Source organism: Anoplopoma fimbria, chromosome 12 (assembly GCF_027596085.1).
Source record: "Anoplopoma fimbria isolate UVic2021 breed Golden Eagle Sablefish chromosome 12, Afim_UVic_2022, whole genome shotgun sequence".
Lineage (NCBI taxonomy): Eukaryota > Metazoa > Chordata > Actinopteri > Perciformes > Anoplopomatidae > Anoplopoma > Anoplopoma fimbria.
Genome location: NC_072460.1, coordinates 797,753 through 814,097, shown reverse-complemented (window position 1 = coordinate 814,097; position 16,345 = coordinate 797,753). Strand labels below are relative to the sequence as shown.

Genomic DNA, 16,345 nt, shown 5'->3' with positions numbered 1-16,345 from the left:
CTGCGCTGGGTTTTGGCTCTGCAGAGTTCCTCTCAGAGCTGCAGCCTCAGTGTTCACAGAGGTAAGCTTCTCATGCTCCTTCTCTCAGCAGGTCACGTGTGTTGTTTGGTGGTTAAACATCGTGTGTTCGGTTACAGCCAGCTGTCCATGCCCTGCTGGGAATGTATAGATCTGTATATATATAGATCTATAGATATTATATAGTGAGGTTTATTCTATGCAAACATAACGGTGCAAAAAAGTTTTAGAAACGCTGTCAACAGCAGTCTGACCCGTGTTCAGTCCTGCATTCCCCTCAGAGCTGTCAGAGCTGTCAGAGCTGTCAGAGGGTCAGATGGGACTGCAGTCACTGACCACATAGTGACGTCATGCAGCTTTCATTCACACCAACACAGTGAATGAGTGACACATGTCTCTGGTCCTCTCTGGTGGGAAGGCTTTTCAGAGGAAATTTACTGACATTTCAGGCTGCTTGCTGGCTGTTTGCAGGCTGTTTGCTGGCTGCTTGCTGCTTGCTGGCTGCTTGCTGGCTGCTTGCTGGCTGCTTGCTGGCTGCTTGCTGGCTGTTTGCAGGCTGTTTGCTGGCTGCTTGCTGGCTGTTTGCAGGCTGTTTGCAGGCTGTTTGCTGGCTGCTTGCTGGCTGCTTGCAGGCTGCTTGCTGGCTGTTTGCAGGCTGTTTGCTGGCTGAGCTTCTCACGGTGGGGTCCATTGCGTGGGCAGTCCTGACCTACATTCCCTGCCTTGTCCTGAAAGAGAAGACTAAACTTTCTCCATGAACAGAAAACCTTTTCCATCAAATATTACAAAGCCACACAGACTTTGCTTTGTAAGCTTTTGCACACAATTATCACTTCTTTTTTTTTTTTTTTTTTTTTTTAATCCTAAAGCAGAGAGGAGCGATTCAAGACTTTTTGTCTAAATAAAATGTAATCATTTTGTACTTGAGCAATGAAAAGTTAGAGAAACATAAACCGCTGTCCTCTACAGCAGTGATTAAGTGCTGCTGTAAGCCTGCAAATCTCCCAGCTGCGGGACTAATAAAGGATTATCTTAACTCAAGGCTAATGGCCGTGGGGTCGGGCTCCACAAATAGAGTGGGGGGTTACTTCCAATATGCATGCAGAAGGGAACAAACTCTGGCAACACTTGTAGTATAAAGAACAGCTTTATTGTGTCACGCTCTAGTTAATATATTTCTGGTAGTTCCTTTAACTGCCTGTAATTTAAGGAGTTGAAAAGGACAAGGTGTGGCTGAAGTAATGATTAATTAAATGTCAGACAAAAGGCTCTCCGTAATCCACAATTAGCCTACTGAGCAGGATAGTAGGCAACTGAGTGTTACTTCTGGACGTACATTTCATTAGATATACTAGTTTGAGTCCCAGCACCAGCTTGCCCCTGAAGTGCACCTTCAATGTGTGTTTTTGTGATTTACAGTGAATGAGCAAAACCCTCCCAGAACCAAGATGTTGTCTTTGGCCACCTCAGGCCCAACTGGAGCTCGAAGGATTGTGACTGCGATGCGAGGGAGATTTACGAGGGATGGCAGGTGCTTGTTTACCTGTTTGCCAGAATCTGCCCCCAGGACCAGAAACATGGGCCAGTCCTTTACCCGATCCTTGGTCAACCATTACAGATGCTTTAGTGCCACAGCTGCCACTCGGAACGCTTCATCAGCTACAGCCAATCAGACGACACCGTCCTACAGCCACATCGTTGTCGGGGCCGGGTCAGCGGGCTGCGTCCTCGCCAACCGTCTCAGTGAGGATGCCCATGAGTCTGTGCTGCAGCTAGAGGCCGGGCCTAAGGACTTGTTGCTAGGCAACGTACGTCTCTCATGGAAGATTCACATGCCGGCTGCGTTGACCTACAACCTCTGTGATGACAAGTACAGTAGTTCAATTATTTCACCAACTTATTTTGCTGATGTATAAAACAATTTTAATGAATTTGTCCTCCATTACTACAACTGTTCCCATATGTGTGAAAACACAAATAACAGGTCACTCCTTGAAAACTGTAAAATGCCATCATACAGTTTATTCAACTCACTTCCATATTTTTTGTAAATATAAAAGATGAGGAATAAGAAAACACGTTTTTCCTGAGTCAAACTGGGATTTAGTGTTATTTTAGACTATTAAAGCCACATTAAATGAAAAGAAATAGATAAAAAAGTAATTTTAACTAATGAATCATCCATATATGACATACACCTTATAAAGACTTATCAGTCCAGCGTTTTGATATCAGTCTCCCAATAATAACATATTATTAAACTGTTGGTAAACTGACAGATATTGCTTCCACTTTGATACCATCGTGTAATTGTTTTCATTTCTCCTCAGGTATAACTGGTACTACCACACTTTACCCCAGGCCCACATGGACGACCGGGTCTTGTACTGGCCAAGGGGACGCGTCTGGGGGGGGTCCTCTTCACTCAACGCCATGGTGTACATCCGCGGAAACGCTGAAGACTACAACCGCTGGCAAAGGGAGGGGGCGGAGGGCTGGGACTACGAGCACTGTCTGCCTTACTTTAGGAAAGCTCAGTGTCATGAGCTGGGAGAAAACAGGTAGCTATCAAAAATATCTGCTGGACATTTTACTTATATCCGAATGCTCTTGGGGTACCTTTTGACTTATGTTTAAATCATTATAATATGCATGGACCGAGTTTAAATGGAACCCTAAGTCTGGCAGTGTTAGTGTTGCAGTCCCACAGACTTAAAATGCTTAAAATGCATGCTGGTTGGTAAATGCAATGTAATGTAAATGTGCAGTGGCACAATGAAGATCCTTTCACATAGAGCCTAGCCGCAGGAGCATCAAAGGTTTAATGCGGTGCGTCACCTATCTAATTTCAGCTCACGCAAATGAGGAAGGTAGACGTCCCATTAGATATTAACATGCTTGTTAAAACTAGAACCATAAAGACCTGTGTGGTTTGGAAACATTCTGGGAGGTAGATATCAAAGGTAAAAGTGGTGTATGTGTCACTCTGTGTGATAATGACAGACAGAGAAATTAGATGTGCTTCATCATGTGCTGCGTAGTGTAATTTAAAAGAGGCTGGAATTATTATGCTATGCATCCACGGGAAGCTTTTTCTGCAGTGTTAGATTCACATAATGCTTCAACTTTGTGTCTATTTGTTTGTGTTTGAACTTACAGCAAGACCAACACATACTCAGCGTAAGGTCAATGCCAAACCGGATTTTTGTTGAAATTCAAAAGTCGTGGACGAGATTACTTTGACCTTGGATTAAGACTCCAAAGAAAATCCTTTTTGTTTCTGTTAAATCAGCCCACATTTCACAGATAGTATCCATTTGCAAGAATTGGAAGTTCAAGTCAGTCCAGTGAGCACATTTCCACATTCTATTTTTAAGATAAGATAAGATAATCCTTTATTAGTCCCGCAGCGGGGAAATTTGCAGGCTTACAGCAGCATAGAGTACAGTGCACACAAGAGACATAGTAGAAGAAAGACAAGATAAAAATAAAAAATGAAAATAAAAAATGAAAATAAAAAAACAAGTATTATAAATAAGCAATAAGAAACAGTAGAAAAACAACAATAACTGAAATATTATATTTACAGACAGAAAAACTATTATAACTATTATTGCACAGTGTATTGTATTGCACAGGTTTTTATTGTCATGTGTCATGTGGTCTGCTGGGAGCAGAGCTGGTTGTGCAGCCTGACAGCAGCAGGAAGGAAGGACCTGCAGTACCTCTCCTTCACCACCGGGGGTGAAGCAGCCGGTGGTGAAGGAGCTGCACAGAGCTGCCAGGGTGTCCTGCATGGGGTGGGAGGTGTTGTTCATCAGGGATGACAGCTTGGCCATCACCCTCCTGTCTCCCACCACCTCCACCGTATCCAGTGGACACCCAGCACACTGCTGGCCTTCCTGACAAGCTTGTTGAGTCTCTTCTTGTCTGCTGCTGAGATGCTGCTGCTCCAGCAGACCACTGCATAAAAGATGGCTGATGCCACCACAGAGTCGAAGAAGGTCCTCAGGAGTGCTCCCTGCACTCCTGAGGACCTCAGTCTCCTCAGCAGATAGAGTCTGCTCTGACCCTTTTTATAAAGTGCATCACCCATTTTATGGATCAAATGATCATTCAAGCAGCTTTGGAAATTGATTTGATTTGATGTATTCTAGAAGTAATATAGATTGTTTTACAAAATGGATGCAGGTTGAAAGTCTCAGGACATTTTTCAACTTTTGTGTTGACCCTATCAGCTCAGCTTTGATGACTGCTTGCGTGAATACATAAATGAAAGGAAATGGCATCTCATAAGTACATATACACAGCCGTCTTCTGAAAGTTAGCAATGCTGGGAATTAAAGTGGTTTATGTGGATGCAATATTGATCATTGAAGAAGACCTATATCCAGTTCCCGTAAATAAATTGTTGCATTTTGAAAGGGAAATGCTCTTTTCTTTGTGACACATTAAATCGGTGTTATACGTTTACTGTAGGTACCGGGGAGGCAGCGGACCTCTTCATGTGTCCAGAGGGAAGACCAACCATCCCCTTCACAAAGCTTTCATTGAGGCGGGGCAGCAGGCAGGATACCCCTTCACAGATGACATGAACGGATACCAACAGGAGGGCTTGGGCTGGATGGACATGACCATTTATAAAGGTTGAAGTAAAAAATGAACTACTGTATCCAATAACAATTGAGAACACTTGCAACATTAATGCTGTATTTATACATCTCTTATGAACCTGCCATTAAGTATTGTCCACATCTAACTGCTCAAATGTGTCCAGGAAAGAGGTGGAGCACAGCCAGTGCTTACCTGAGACCTGTCCTGGGTCGACCAAATCTGAAGACGGAGGTGGGCTGCCTGACCACCAAGATCCTGTTTGATGGCAACCGTGCCGTAGGTGTAGAATACACACAGAAAGGACAAAAGAAAAGGGTAAGATGGATATATTTACCATCACCATCTCAATTTTGTGTTTAAAAAAAAAAAGGTTATCACCTTCCACTAGATCATTTTCTTTTCACTGACTACTCATGTGTTATTGTACTCAGCCACAGGGATGGCAATGTTGTTCCACCAAAATATCTCAATAAATATTGGATGGATTGGCTCAAAATTTTAAACAGAGGATGAATCATTGTGAATCATGAATCACTTTTTTGACGGACTGCCATGAACTATTGGCACATATGTCGGTGTTGCCCAGACTCATGATGAATTTGGTAATCTCTTGACTTTTTCATCCACCTCTGCTGGCAGTCAGAATTTCTATCAAACTACAACTCTTTTAGTGTTGATTCAATCATCGTTTTTTCCTGTTCTCTCATCAGGCGTTTGCAGATAAAGAGGTGATATTAAGCGGAGGAGCCATTAACTCCCCTCAGCTACTCATGCTGTCTGGGGTGGGAAACGCTGATGACCTGAAACAACACAGTATCTCTGTGGTTCAACACTTACCAGGTACTTTTTATGCACTTAGATATGCTTTTTTTTTACTGTGTCATGCATTTAAGAAGTCTCCTCTAAACAAACTGAAATGAGAAAGAAAACGGAAAACTTATCAAAAGAACCTACTTTATTTGAGGTTGCAGGTTTTCAAGTTTTTGCTAATATATTTGATATAAGCACATGAACACATTCATCACCTCAAACACTGATACAAACTGACAGAGGGATTCATTCACACCTGTTTCATGCTTACAAACTTGACTGGTATTCATGCCTCTCTTTGTCTTCCCCTCTTGTCTCTGTTGTTTCTCAGGTGTTGGCAGTAACCTGCAGGATCATTTGGAGTTGTACATCCAGCAGCAGTGCACTCAGCCCATCACCTTGTACAAGGCCCAGAAACCTTTCCACATGGTTAAGATAGGCCTAGAGTGGCTCGCTCTGTTCACTGGTAACCACAGGCACCCACACATGCATGTGGTAGCACACACAGTTTCCGTTATGTTCTATAAAATTGTGGCCAGATTTTACACATTTTACCAAAACACGCAAAATGTGCCGATGAACTCTCTGTCACGTCACTGTATCAGCTAAACAAGACAGATGCTGCCTGTCTGATGACCTGATGTCCCACCATCTCACTTACCATGACAACTGTCCCTCAGGTTATGGAGCAACATCCCACTTGGAGAGCGGAGGGTTCATTCGCAGTCGACCACACGTCACACACCCCGACATCCAGTTTCACTTCCTGCCCTCGCAGGTCATCGACCACGGCCGAGTTGCCTCCAAGTTCGAGGCGTATCAGGTGTGTGTGTTTAAGAAATGGTGTCTGTTTTTTGTGCAGGTGGAAGATTTAATGGAGGTAAATTATTAATACACAAGTTGTTTCGGTTTGAATTCACATTGGTGTGTTTGTGTGGGAGCTTTCAGGATGGTTTGATTGTGTAATACAGGGATATGTGTGTGTGACTTGTCAACGTATCAGGGACAATTCCAAAGAACTCCTGTACACACTGCAATCACGCCCCTTTTATTCATAAGTAATAGGATAAGGCCCACAGGTAATGCACAAGACACAAAGGCAAGTTTTTAGAGTCCAATGTGGCATTCCACGGAAAAAGTTCAATAAGCCAACAGGAGCTTCTCAGAAATGTCCTGAGAGTTGGCTCAGTGACATTACTTATAAACTCTTTTCCAAAGAAGGATACCTTCCAGGAACGAGTTAAGACTTTCGACATGGTGAAATGAGGCTTCCAAGAAGTGTTTAAAATGCTTTGTGTTTTGTGTCATAATGGCATGCATGTGTGTATACAAAAGAAACCACAGAGATGAGTGTTCTGTTTGTGTTTTAGGTTCATGTTGGACCAATGAGAAGCACCAGTATTGGCTGGATGAAGCTGAAGAGTGCCAACCCTTTGGATCACCCGATACTCCAGCCAAACTATCTCTCCACCGGTGAGATTCAGTAACTGTCGACTACCAAATTCATCAAATGTTTTGAGAACTTCACTCTGTTTCCCTGGAGAGGGTACTTTCTATGAGACCTGCTTAGTTCTGAATGTACTGCTTGATGTTTTGCTTTGACACAGGCTGATCTTTCCTTTGCAATGGTCGTTGTTATTTGAAAGATTGGTACTGAATTCATTATCAACTCGCGTCCGATGTATCTCAGCAATGTGGTAAAGGATTTTGAGAAGGAGCCTGGGGTTTGGTTGAATGGCACAATGCTGATAATCAAGCCAGCTTTTTGATTTCCCTCTCCTCTCTCCACTCAGATTTTGATGTGTGGGAGTTCAGGGAGTGTGTCAAATTATCCAGAGAGATTTTTGCTCAGAAGGCCTTCGACCCTTTCCGTGGTCCCGAGGTCCAGCCTGGTCCTCAGGTGCAATCCGACGCCGACATCGACGCTTTCGTTCGCCGAAAGACTGACTCCGCCTACCACCCATCCTGCACCTGCAAGATGGGCTCGCCGTCCGACCCGATGGCGGTCGTCGACTCCAATGCGCGCGTTCTGGGGCTGGAGCGGCTGCGTGTGGTCGACGCCTCCATCATGCCCAGCATCGTCAGCGGCAACCTGAACGCTCCCACCATCATGATTGCAGAGAAGGCTGCTGACATCATCAGAGGTCGCCCTCCGCTCGTCGACCCAGGCGTTCCCGTGTACCGACCTCCGACACTCGACACGCAGCGATGAGCAGAGGGAACGAGTTAAGGGTAAACAGGTCACAACACAATAACCAGCTTATTCTGTGTTTGATTAGGAGCTGATCAATTTGATCTGATATTGTTCAATGAATAATTTAGTGTAACATTTCAGAGTTAGATGTGTAGTCACAGGCTAACAACAATTATGAAGGGCTGATCTAAGCAATAATGGTACGTTCATTTTAGAAGTTTACATGTGATTCTGTTTTTCAGTATTATACTTGGTGTCCTGACAAAGACACAGTGGCTCTGTCGCTTCCTTATTTTTGAAATGATGATTTTAGTCTTAATTTCCATTCTAAATCACATATGTCTTTACTCTTTAGTCACCTTAAAATTAATGTGATAAACAACTTTTTCTGCCTCATTGTTTTATATTTAGACATAAAGTCCTGTTTTTTTGGTTAGAGCTAAAACACTAATACTACATAAATTATGTTTGTAGCTTGATGGCCAGTTTGTGTGCTCTCTGCAGGAGGCCTGTACTCAGAGTCAGATTCAGATTACATTTTCCATTGAAAATGGTTCTGTGGTGTTGCAATTTCATATCTGATGCCTGCAGTGCACCATGGATATGTATCAAATAAGGCTTTCACTGTGTGTGGTTGCTGGGCTGGTGTTCCAGGAACAGATGGCATGGTTGCTGGGAAACCACACTGTGAACATAATGGAAAATTGCTTCTAGGAATTTGACTTAATTTGCCTGACATCACCTTGTTGACTATAAACAATGCATCAACTTTGATGTGTGTGTGTGTGTGTGTGTGTGTGTGTGTGTGTGTGTGTGTGTGTGTGTGTGTGTGTGTGTGTGTGTGTGTGTGTGTGTGTGTGTAAATTCATATAAAATGCAACACTAGAAAAATTTAATATTGTGAAAAGTGAACTCACCGAAGAAGCCGTATTTATTTCAGCCCCAGGTGAGGTGTTCACTGGAAAAATATGTTTTCATCCCATGGCCTTCTTTGATTATATTAGCTATTATATATTATATTGTTAACCCAGACAGCCTCAGCAGCACCTTTTTGTTCTGTCTGTTTGGTCACATCAGTTACCAACAAGGTAATTACTTTTAATGTAAAATATACACACACAAAAAATCTGTCAATGTCACTTGTGTTTATACATTTTTTCTTAATGTATCATGGATGTTTACAAAGAAGCTTTTGAAGAGAATTGTGTATAACTGATCACATTATACCACCTGTGCCTGTAAAATCACTGTTTTAATGGCAGCATGAATGACTGCAGTATGTTAATGATGCATGAAGCATTAACACGTTTTTATTATCAACACTAATATAGGAATTCAAATCATGTATTATTCAGCTTTGCACTACTCTATGAAGTATTTTTATTAAATGCAGTGTTGCACTATAGAACATGAATGTTTAAATCCTGTGTCCTAATGAAGGAGAAACACTTTGATTGTAAAGGGAAAATGACTGTGAAAGTTTTTTCTTGTGTTGATTATAAAGAAAAACTCAAAACTGTCCTGACCTTGTCCTCATGACTTTATTCAATGGTCCTTACAAAAATTCCCAGCAGGTTCATTGTCAGAATTCAAATGTACAAAACAGGTTTTCTGTTTTCCATTGGTACAAAATCTATAAGGTACTAGTACTTGTGCTACAAAGTAGATAGAGCTATATATTTTTTGATTTGGATTCAACAAATGGCTAGAAAGCAGAAGTCTTCACTTTTTACAAACACTATACAGATTGTTATCATTTTAAAGACATTTGTTAAGCAGTGGAACAGTACAAAAAATAAAGCTGTCAGTTGATTTTGTCACTATGCTTCTTTAGATAAAAGTCTAAATGTTGATGCATTTGGATATTTGTTCTGTCAATATGCAGCAGATGGTTCTTTTTACTGTTGTTGCTGGCTGTTTGGTTTTTCTCCACTCAAAGTAAATCTGGGTTGTAAATAATAATAATTTCACTAATAATAAAAGGACAAATTCCTTTTCATTTTGTGTTTGATTTAGTAATAAGTATGTTTCGCCCATCAGAGAAACCATAACAATTTACTGCAGCTCTACGTTCTTCAGGGTGCTTTATTGGCTCCTTAGAAATGTGTTTCAAATGGATATGCAGCAGATCTACACATTTCTGCTTACAGCATGTGTGTAATATGGCTTTTGAAGCGTTCTTAATTACTCTTAAATGTTTTTGTTTAAAGTCAGTAGAATCCAAAACAGTAATATAGAACGTATGGCTGTATAAACACAACATTCATATATTTTAAAGAGGTAATTGTCTGATTCTTGATCCTTTTCTGATTTGGTTTGTTCAGATTTCACTGCTTATCATTCACCTGTCAATCAAACACTGAGATCACTTATCAATCGGAATTTAGATTCCGATTAATAACTGCAGAAAAGTATTTAATATTTCACATAATTACATCTTTAAATATATTTTTTTACCATTTTGTGTAAATACAGCCTTTGCTCTGACACCAAGATAGTTACAGAGGTAATGACAATATATTTCAAGTTTTTCTTAGCTTAACACAATTCACATGCAGTTAGAAAATGCATAAGTTATATTTATCAGCTTTATTGGCCACTCAAATCTGTATATATATGAAGAATGAATGAGTGCATTTACAGTACATAGAAGAACCTTTCAGAACCCAGCTTGGATCAAATTAACTTGTATTCAGTCTATGCAAGAAAAAAACATTTCAATATTGGCATCAACCTTTTGTCGTTTTGTCGTACAAGAAACAGTGTGCTCTTCTTCAGCAACTTACAAAAAGAAACAAACGAAGAATCTGAAATAGTATTTGAATATTTATGTGCTTGTAAATGCACTTAATGATCCCTTGTTTTGGTTTTATATTTGAAGAAGCCCTTTGATTGCACAGATTAAGCACATCGCCCAGAACATATCGCCCAAACAGTATTTAAATTCAGGAAAAAAAGAAAACAAGATTGCCCTTCCACGACCCAGTGTTGGTTTGTAATTGTTGTCCCAGAGACATTTTTACAGTTGGCAGTGGTAGAAAAACACCGGTTGGTGGTGGAGCAAACATGAAGAACAGCAGGCGAGAAATGTTGTTTCTCTTTAGTGTTTTTAACTGCGAGGCTTCCTTCACAGACAACAGCTGTTTTGGACATCTTGTACACTCACTAGTGTTGAAACAACTAAACTAAATCCTACAAATAAAAGGCAACATCATTTCATTTAAAAAAACACAAATATATTGAATTTCTATATTGTCAGGAAAGTCTCCCTGTCTGTTGTGGCTTTTTAAATATACAATATGTAGACAGTCAGAGATCTGTGTTGGAGATCTATGTAATTATCTGAATCATCATGTAACAAGCACTCACACGCCTGAAGTGGAATTCCACTTCAGGCGTGTGATGTGTGATTCATTGGAACTGAAATGGCCTGGAAGCAAAGCGGTTCAAAAGGAATGATTTGGGACAGATACAACCTTTGGAATTACAGAAACATGAATGAATAAACATTTCCTCAACAGCTGCCTTTCAGTCATGTTCTCAGGAAACAACCAGGTAGTTTGTCTCATTTTCATAGCTTCACTCACGTTCAAATAGTTTCAAGCCGGCTGAGAAGAGTGAGACTTTGCATATTCTGCAGGAGTTGGTAACAATGAAATGGTCTCTCCTCTAAAGTTAAGGATCACTATGCAATAAGATTAACATGGAACTGCCATCCTAAATCTTCCTTTATTTTCAGGGTGTTAAAGTGATCATGTTAGTAAAACGAGTTTACATTTAATCTCTGTTGTTGGTGTGAAGGGGGGTCGGGTATGTTTTTCTGTGTTCAGTGTGCATGTGAGACAGACAGCAGGATATGCCTGACGACAAAGTCTTTTTTCAGTGATATGTGATTTCCTTTTCAAGTCAAGTACCGAAGACAAGCAACATTTAACCCTGAAACCTGAACCCAGATCAGCCTGCTGAAATAAATGAACATATATATTGTAAAAAATATAGATTTATTTGTTCTTATAACCTTTTTGTGTTATTTGAGTCGTGCCGCATGGGAGGCCATAATGTAATGTAAATAACCAGCATCTGTTATCAGGATTACTAAAGATTAAAATCACACATTATACGTATATACATGACATAAAACATTCCAGCTGAATACAAGGAATCTTGGAATCATCGGATAACCAAAGACATTTTGCAGCGGGACAAATGCAGCTTTGCAAAACCAGCTCAACTCTTCAGACATTTGTGTGTCTCATTCAGTTTAATTGGCTCTTCACATTGAGTGAACAGTGTTTGATTCATGTCCTTGTTTGTACAAAGTCACACAAATTTAGTCAGAGAAGCAGAACAAGGACAGGGCCACAATTATAACCATTTTAAAATTACCCTCATTTCAAGCCATCAGGGTTGTTGTTTCATTTCAAATCCATGTGCTGCAGTACAAAGTCCAAATATTAAAAATACAGGATTAACCAAGAACAGACCTCATACCATGTCTGGCATTCAGCAGCTGGGCTTGATCATCAATGGATGTTGTTGGAGAAATTAACGTAACGAGTCCGAGCTGGCTTTGCGAGGCTGGCGTGTTATTTTGTTAACAATAAAAATAGAAAAACACCCTGTGGTGAGTATCCTGAATTCCTGCTAAATGACAGTAGACTGGCAGTAGATTGATTCCCTCTAGTCTCAATTTTTGCTGAACTTATCTCACCTCTTTCGTTTCTGTTTTTCTCACATCTCCTACATTTCCTTTCTGCACTCCACAGAAAGAGAAAACAAGGCACTTTGTTCTCTTATCCATCTATGTTTCTGCATGTCCTGTCTATTGCAGGATGCTCCTGAACAAAAAACATTCCCCCCAGTGTGGAATAGAAGTAGAAATTAAATTGAAAAAACCTAAATAATCCAGTGTGAGCCTCTGCTATAGCGACGTGATGCATATCATCTCGTCTGCTAGGTCCTCCTCGCATTTCAGAGCCACGTACGGCTCTTCGTCGCTGTAGTCACGGATACTGCAGTCTCTGAGATGCTCGGTGGCATTTGGGTCCGAGCCGACGCTCCCAGTTCCCCCAGTGTTGCTGTTATCCATACTCCCGTTCAGCAGGTTACTGGCGGCACTCTCCATCTCATCAATGGTCATCTCGCAGGCGTCTGCGATTACGTGTTTGGTCGCTGACACAAACTTGGGGTCCCTGGCGTATTTCCCCAGACCCTCAGAGATCAACACCTAAGGACAAATGAAACATAATCAAAGCTGAAGAAATTTTTCTTTTTTTAATAGATTCACATCAAAACTCAGCTTAATGTGAGATTCTAGTCGGTCGACTCAGGACTGGATTTTGTGAGCATGTGTGTGCTCTTGAGAAAGGTGGTTTTCAAAGTGGGGTGCAAAGACCTCCAAGGGTCCTCATGGGGTTTTCAGGAAAATGTAGAAATACAAAATCATTGTAATTTTTGTAGAGCTAAAATCTATAAAGCTCAAATGGTCAGTTTCAGCTTTGTTAATTTGTAAAAAAAAAAAAATGATGAACTTGTTGCTCTCTTGTTTGGTTTCATCATGAAGTTAATACTTTTTTTGTCTACTTTCTAAGAAATGTAAAAAAAAAAAAGAAGAAAAAAAGGATTTATGCACTCAGGCATTGGATATTATTTTTGACATTTTAAACAATCAATCCAAACAATTATCAAGAGTGTATTTGATTTTTAAGAAAATAAAATACACAAATAATAGAATGACAGGGATTTTATGTCTGTCTTTAAACTATCATACCTCCACAGACATACCAATGAAATCCTGTCAAAGTGGTCAAAGTTCTAAATGTTTTGTACTCACAGCCTCCACCACACTGTTGGCGCTGCCTCTCTTCTGCAGTTTGTGTGAGCAGCATTCAGCAGGTAACTGCAGAAGTGACGGAGAGTGGCTGCGGCTGTGAGGACTGTCCTGGCCGTCCGTGTACCACGAACTCCTCTTCACTGCTCCGGGGATGCTGCTGACGCTGCCGGGGCTGCGCCAGTCCACCTGAGCACACACACACACACACACACACACACACACACAGACACACACACACACACACACACACACACACACACACACACACACACACACACACACACACACACACACACACACACACACACACACACACACACACACAGGCAATTAAAAAACGACAGACTTTGTCAAAAGACACTGATGGAAATGCTTCTTTTCTTTGTCTGGTATCAGATTGGGTTAATTGATGTCAGCCATCAATAGTAAAACAGGAAACTGATAAAGAAAGACTTTAATAAACCAGTTATATCTCTGTGTCTTTTTTTCTTACTTTTTATTTTATATTACTGAACCAGTCTTCCCATTAACAGAAATTAGCGGGTTTATCTTAACACGTCTTCGATCACACAGTGAACCAGACCTGTATCAGTGGTGTGTAGGATGGTAAGCACTCGCGGCTGATGGGGGAGGCAGGGGGCGTGACCCAGGAGCAAAGTGACCGTGTAGGAGACAGACGGTGAATTCTGCTCGCATCGAAACCGGCCACCGCCATCACCTGAGGTCCAATGAATTGCACCAGACATTTTTGGGGTAGGGAGAAAAAAGTGTTTACCTTTATTAACACTGCATTTTGTGATAATACTGTTTATTTATTCATCACAATATTAATAAACAGAAAAAGGTGTGTGGGTGTACCTGTTGCTGCACCAGGTGTAGTGGAAGAGCTGTGCAGGATGGAGAGAGAGGGGCGTCATCCTGACTACTTCTTCTGCGAAGACACTCAAAACTGAATGTTGGTCTGTTGGAAGCTGAGAAAACAAACAATAACCAAAAATAAGAACCAAGTTAGAAGAAACACAAGAAAAGCTCATTTTAGGCACATTCATAAAATGCTTATAATAACACATACTAATCTGATATACCTTTCGTCAAACATATTTATTACAATGAATGGAATCTGAATGACGGTAAAACAACATTGTGCAATAAATATTTATAATTTAGTTAACAAACACGAAGAAGCGGCAACAACATTTCACACTAAACTGCAGTTGTTGTGCTGTTGAGCATCACCTTGAGGTGAGGGTAAAAGCCACCTCCTGGGTGACCGCCTGCCATCTTGGTAGATCGGCTGTTGGTCATCATCAAAGTAACCGTCAGGCTTTTGGTCACTCCTGGAAACCCCAAGGTCAAAGTCTACCTCTGCATCATGGTCGTCTTTGTTGGACAACCTGTGAAACAAATAGAAGAAAGATTCTTTTTTGTTAAATGATGTAGCCAAAATAATTCTGTGTTGTAAACAGAAAATGAAATAAGTACCTCTTATATAATTAATACAAATATTCGGAGGGGGAAAACATTTCAGAAACAGGAAGCAATTGACTGTTACGGGTGAGCATGCTGCCGGTGATGCACGATGAACCACAAATACTCATTCTAGATAAATGCTACATCAAGAAACTACTTCTTAACTCATTAAGTCATACTAACAATATACAATCATGGCAGCAGTATTATATTGTGTGCGCATTGTAGTGTGACGGTTTTGTCAGTGTAGCAGTTGTATTTGCTTTTAATGTTTAAAGATTTACATGCCAACCATTGTCACCACTCATGTAGACCGGTCAGCAATTCCAGAAACTGATTGTGAATACGGCCCCAGGTCTTTATGTCATTTTGAGACTTCTTTGCTGTCTTACATTTTCTGATTGAGGTGATTTTGAGCATTCTGAAACTAGCTGGAGTGAAAATTAAATATCACCATTCACTAGGTTACCTTCATCAGGGCAGATCTTGCTTATATTTGTGCTCCACTAACTAATGCAAGATTTATTTTGTTATGTGGTTTATTGCTTTATTGCTTTATTGCAATTGAAACCCTCTTTAAACATATTTCCTTATAATCGAAGATGCATATTTTTATAGTTTAAAAGGCATTTTTATTTTATTTTGAAGGCACTTGACTTTTTGGACTTTTTCCAATTTAAAATGTCTGTATTATGTAGTTTGGAACTGGGTCTCAGGATTCTTCCTGATCAGCTCAGATCTGGGGAATCAGTACCGCCCCAGTGTTTCCTCACATTATGTTGGGCTGACAGCTAATGTTGCCATCACAGTACCTGTCCTTTGTGAGCATGATGCCGTCTTCGTGAAACTCCTCCCCGCTGAAGTACTCTCCCGAGCCTCTCTCATCATCGCTGTCTCCACCCCCCGGCTCCTCTCGACGAATGGTGGAGTAAAGCCCACCGCCCGTTTCTGACCTTGCATCATAACGTCAAAGAGACAAAGATTAGTGCAAATTTGACAATTATACATACGTAGGAATAACATGTTCCTATCGTTTTTTCTTTATTCGTAGTAGCTGTTTGTTTGAGGTTTTATGAAGTGCAATGAAACACGCTCATTAAAACTGTGAAGCCAACTTTACTGAAACATCATGAGGCCTCAAAGCTGCATTTCCCCACAGTACTTATTCACAATGCATTGAAACTAACACAAATTGTCTGTCTTTGTTTGCAAGTAAGAAGCTTCCACAGATTGTCTCTGTGACACACCCGCCACCAAAAACAGCATATTGAGTAGTGATATTATCATCATGCACATACCTAATGTAGGCCTCATAGTAGCGTGTCCTGTTCCAGGGAGAGGAGGTGGGCAGCCAGACAGACAGGAATATTTGCAACAGGAGATCAGCAAAGGAAAGGGAAGAAGTT

At 40.8% G+C, this 16,345-nt stretch overlaps 2 protein-coding genes across 3 annotated transcripts in view; one reads left to right on the top strand and one right to left on the bottom strand.

The window, feature by feature from the left end:
* Nucleotides 1–43: 43 nt before the first annotated feature.
* chdh (choline dehydrogenase) lies at nt 44–9,156 on the top strand. Of its 2 annotated transcripts, none has more exons than XM_054609135.1 (10): nt 44–61; nt 1,438–1,888; nt 2,349–2,579; nt 4,498–4,664; nt 4,796–4,947; nt 5,343–5,472; nt 5,774–5,908; nt 6,123–6,265; nt 6,813–6,915; nt 7,236–9,156. In XM_054609135.1, exons 2-10 carry the CDS (start codon nt 1,467–1,469, stop codon nt 7,652–7,654), a joined length of 1,902 nt encoding a protein of 633 aa, XP_054465110.1. In that variant the 5' UTR covers nt 44–61; nt 1,438–1,466; the 3' UTR covers nt 7,655–9,156. The 2 variants fall into 2 exon arrangements, with proteins under 2 accessions (XP_054465110.1, XP_054465111.1); XM_054609136.1 differs by lacking the exon at nt 44–61 and adding an exon at nt 806–826.
* A 3,401-nt stretch (nt 9,157–12,557) lies between these two features.
* The window catches only part of cacna1db (calcium channel, voltage-dependent, L type, alpha 1D subunit, b), a 39,187-nt gene continuing 35,399 nt past the window's right edge, over nt 12,558–16,345 (bottom strand). Inside the window, 7 exon segments of the mRNA XM_054608382.1 lie at nt 12,558–12,863; nt 13,470–13,655; nt 14,053–14,187; nt 14,328–14,440; nt 14,706–14,863; nt 15,752–15,892; nt 16,238–16,264. Coding sequence (XP_054464357.1) covers nt 12,558–12,863; nt 13,470–13,655; nt 14,053–14,187; nt 14,328–14,440; nt 14,706–14,863; nt 15,752–15,892; nt 16,238–16,264 — 1,066 coding nt within the window.

Coding starts and splice junctions, on each gene's coding strand:
- chdh (XM_054609135.1), top strand. CDS start 1,467: ATGTTGTCTTTGGCCACCTCAGGCCCAACTGGAGCTCGAAGGATTGTG. Junction 4,665..4,795: donor GGACATGACCATTTATAAAG/GTTGAAGTAAAA, acceptor AAATGTGTCCAG/GAAAGAGGTGGAGCACAGCC. Junction 6,916..7,235: donor GCCAAACTATCTCTCCACCG/GTGAGATTCAGT, acceptor CTCTCCACTCAG/ATTTTGATGTGTGGGAGTTC.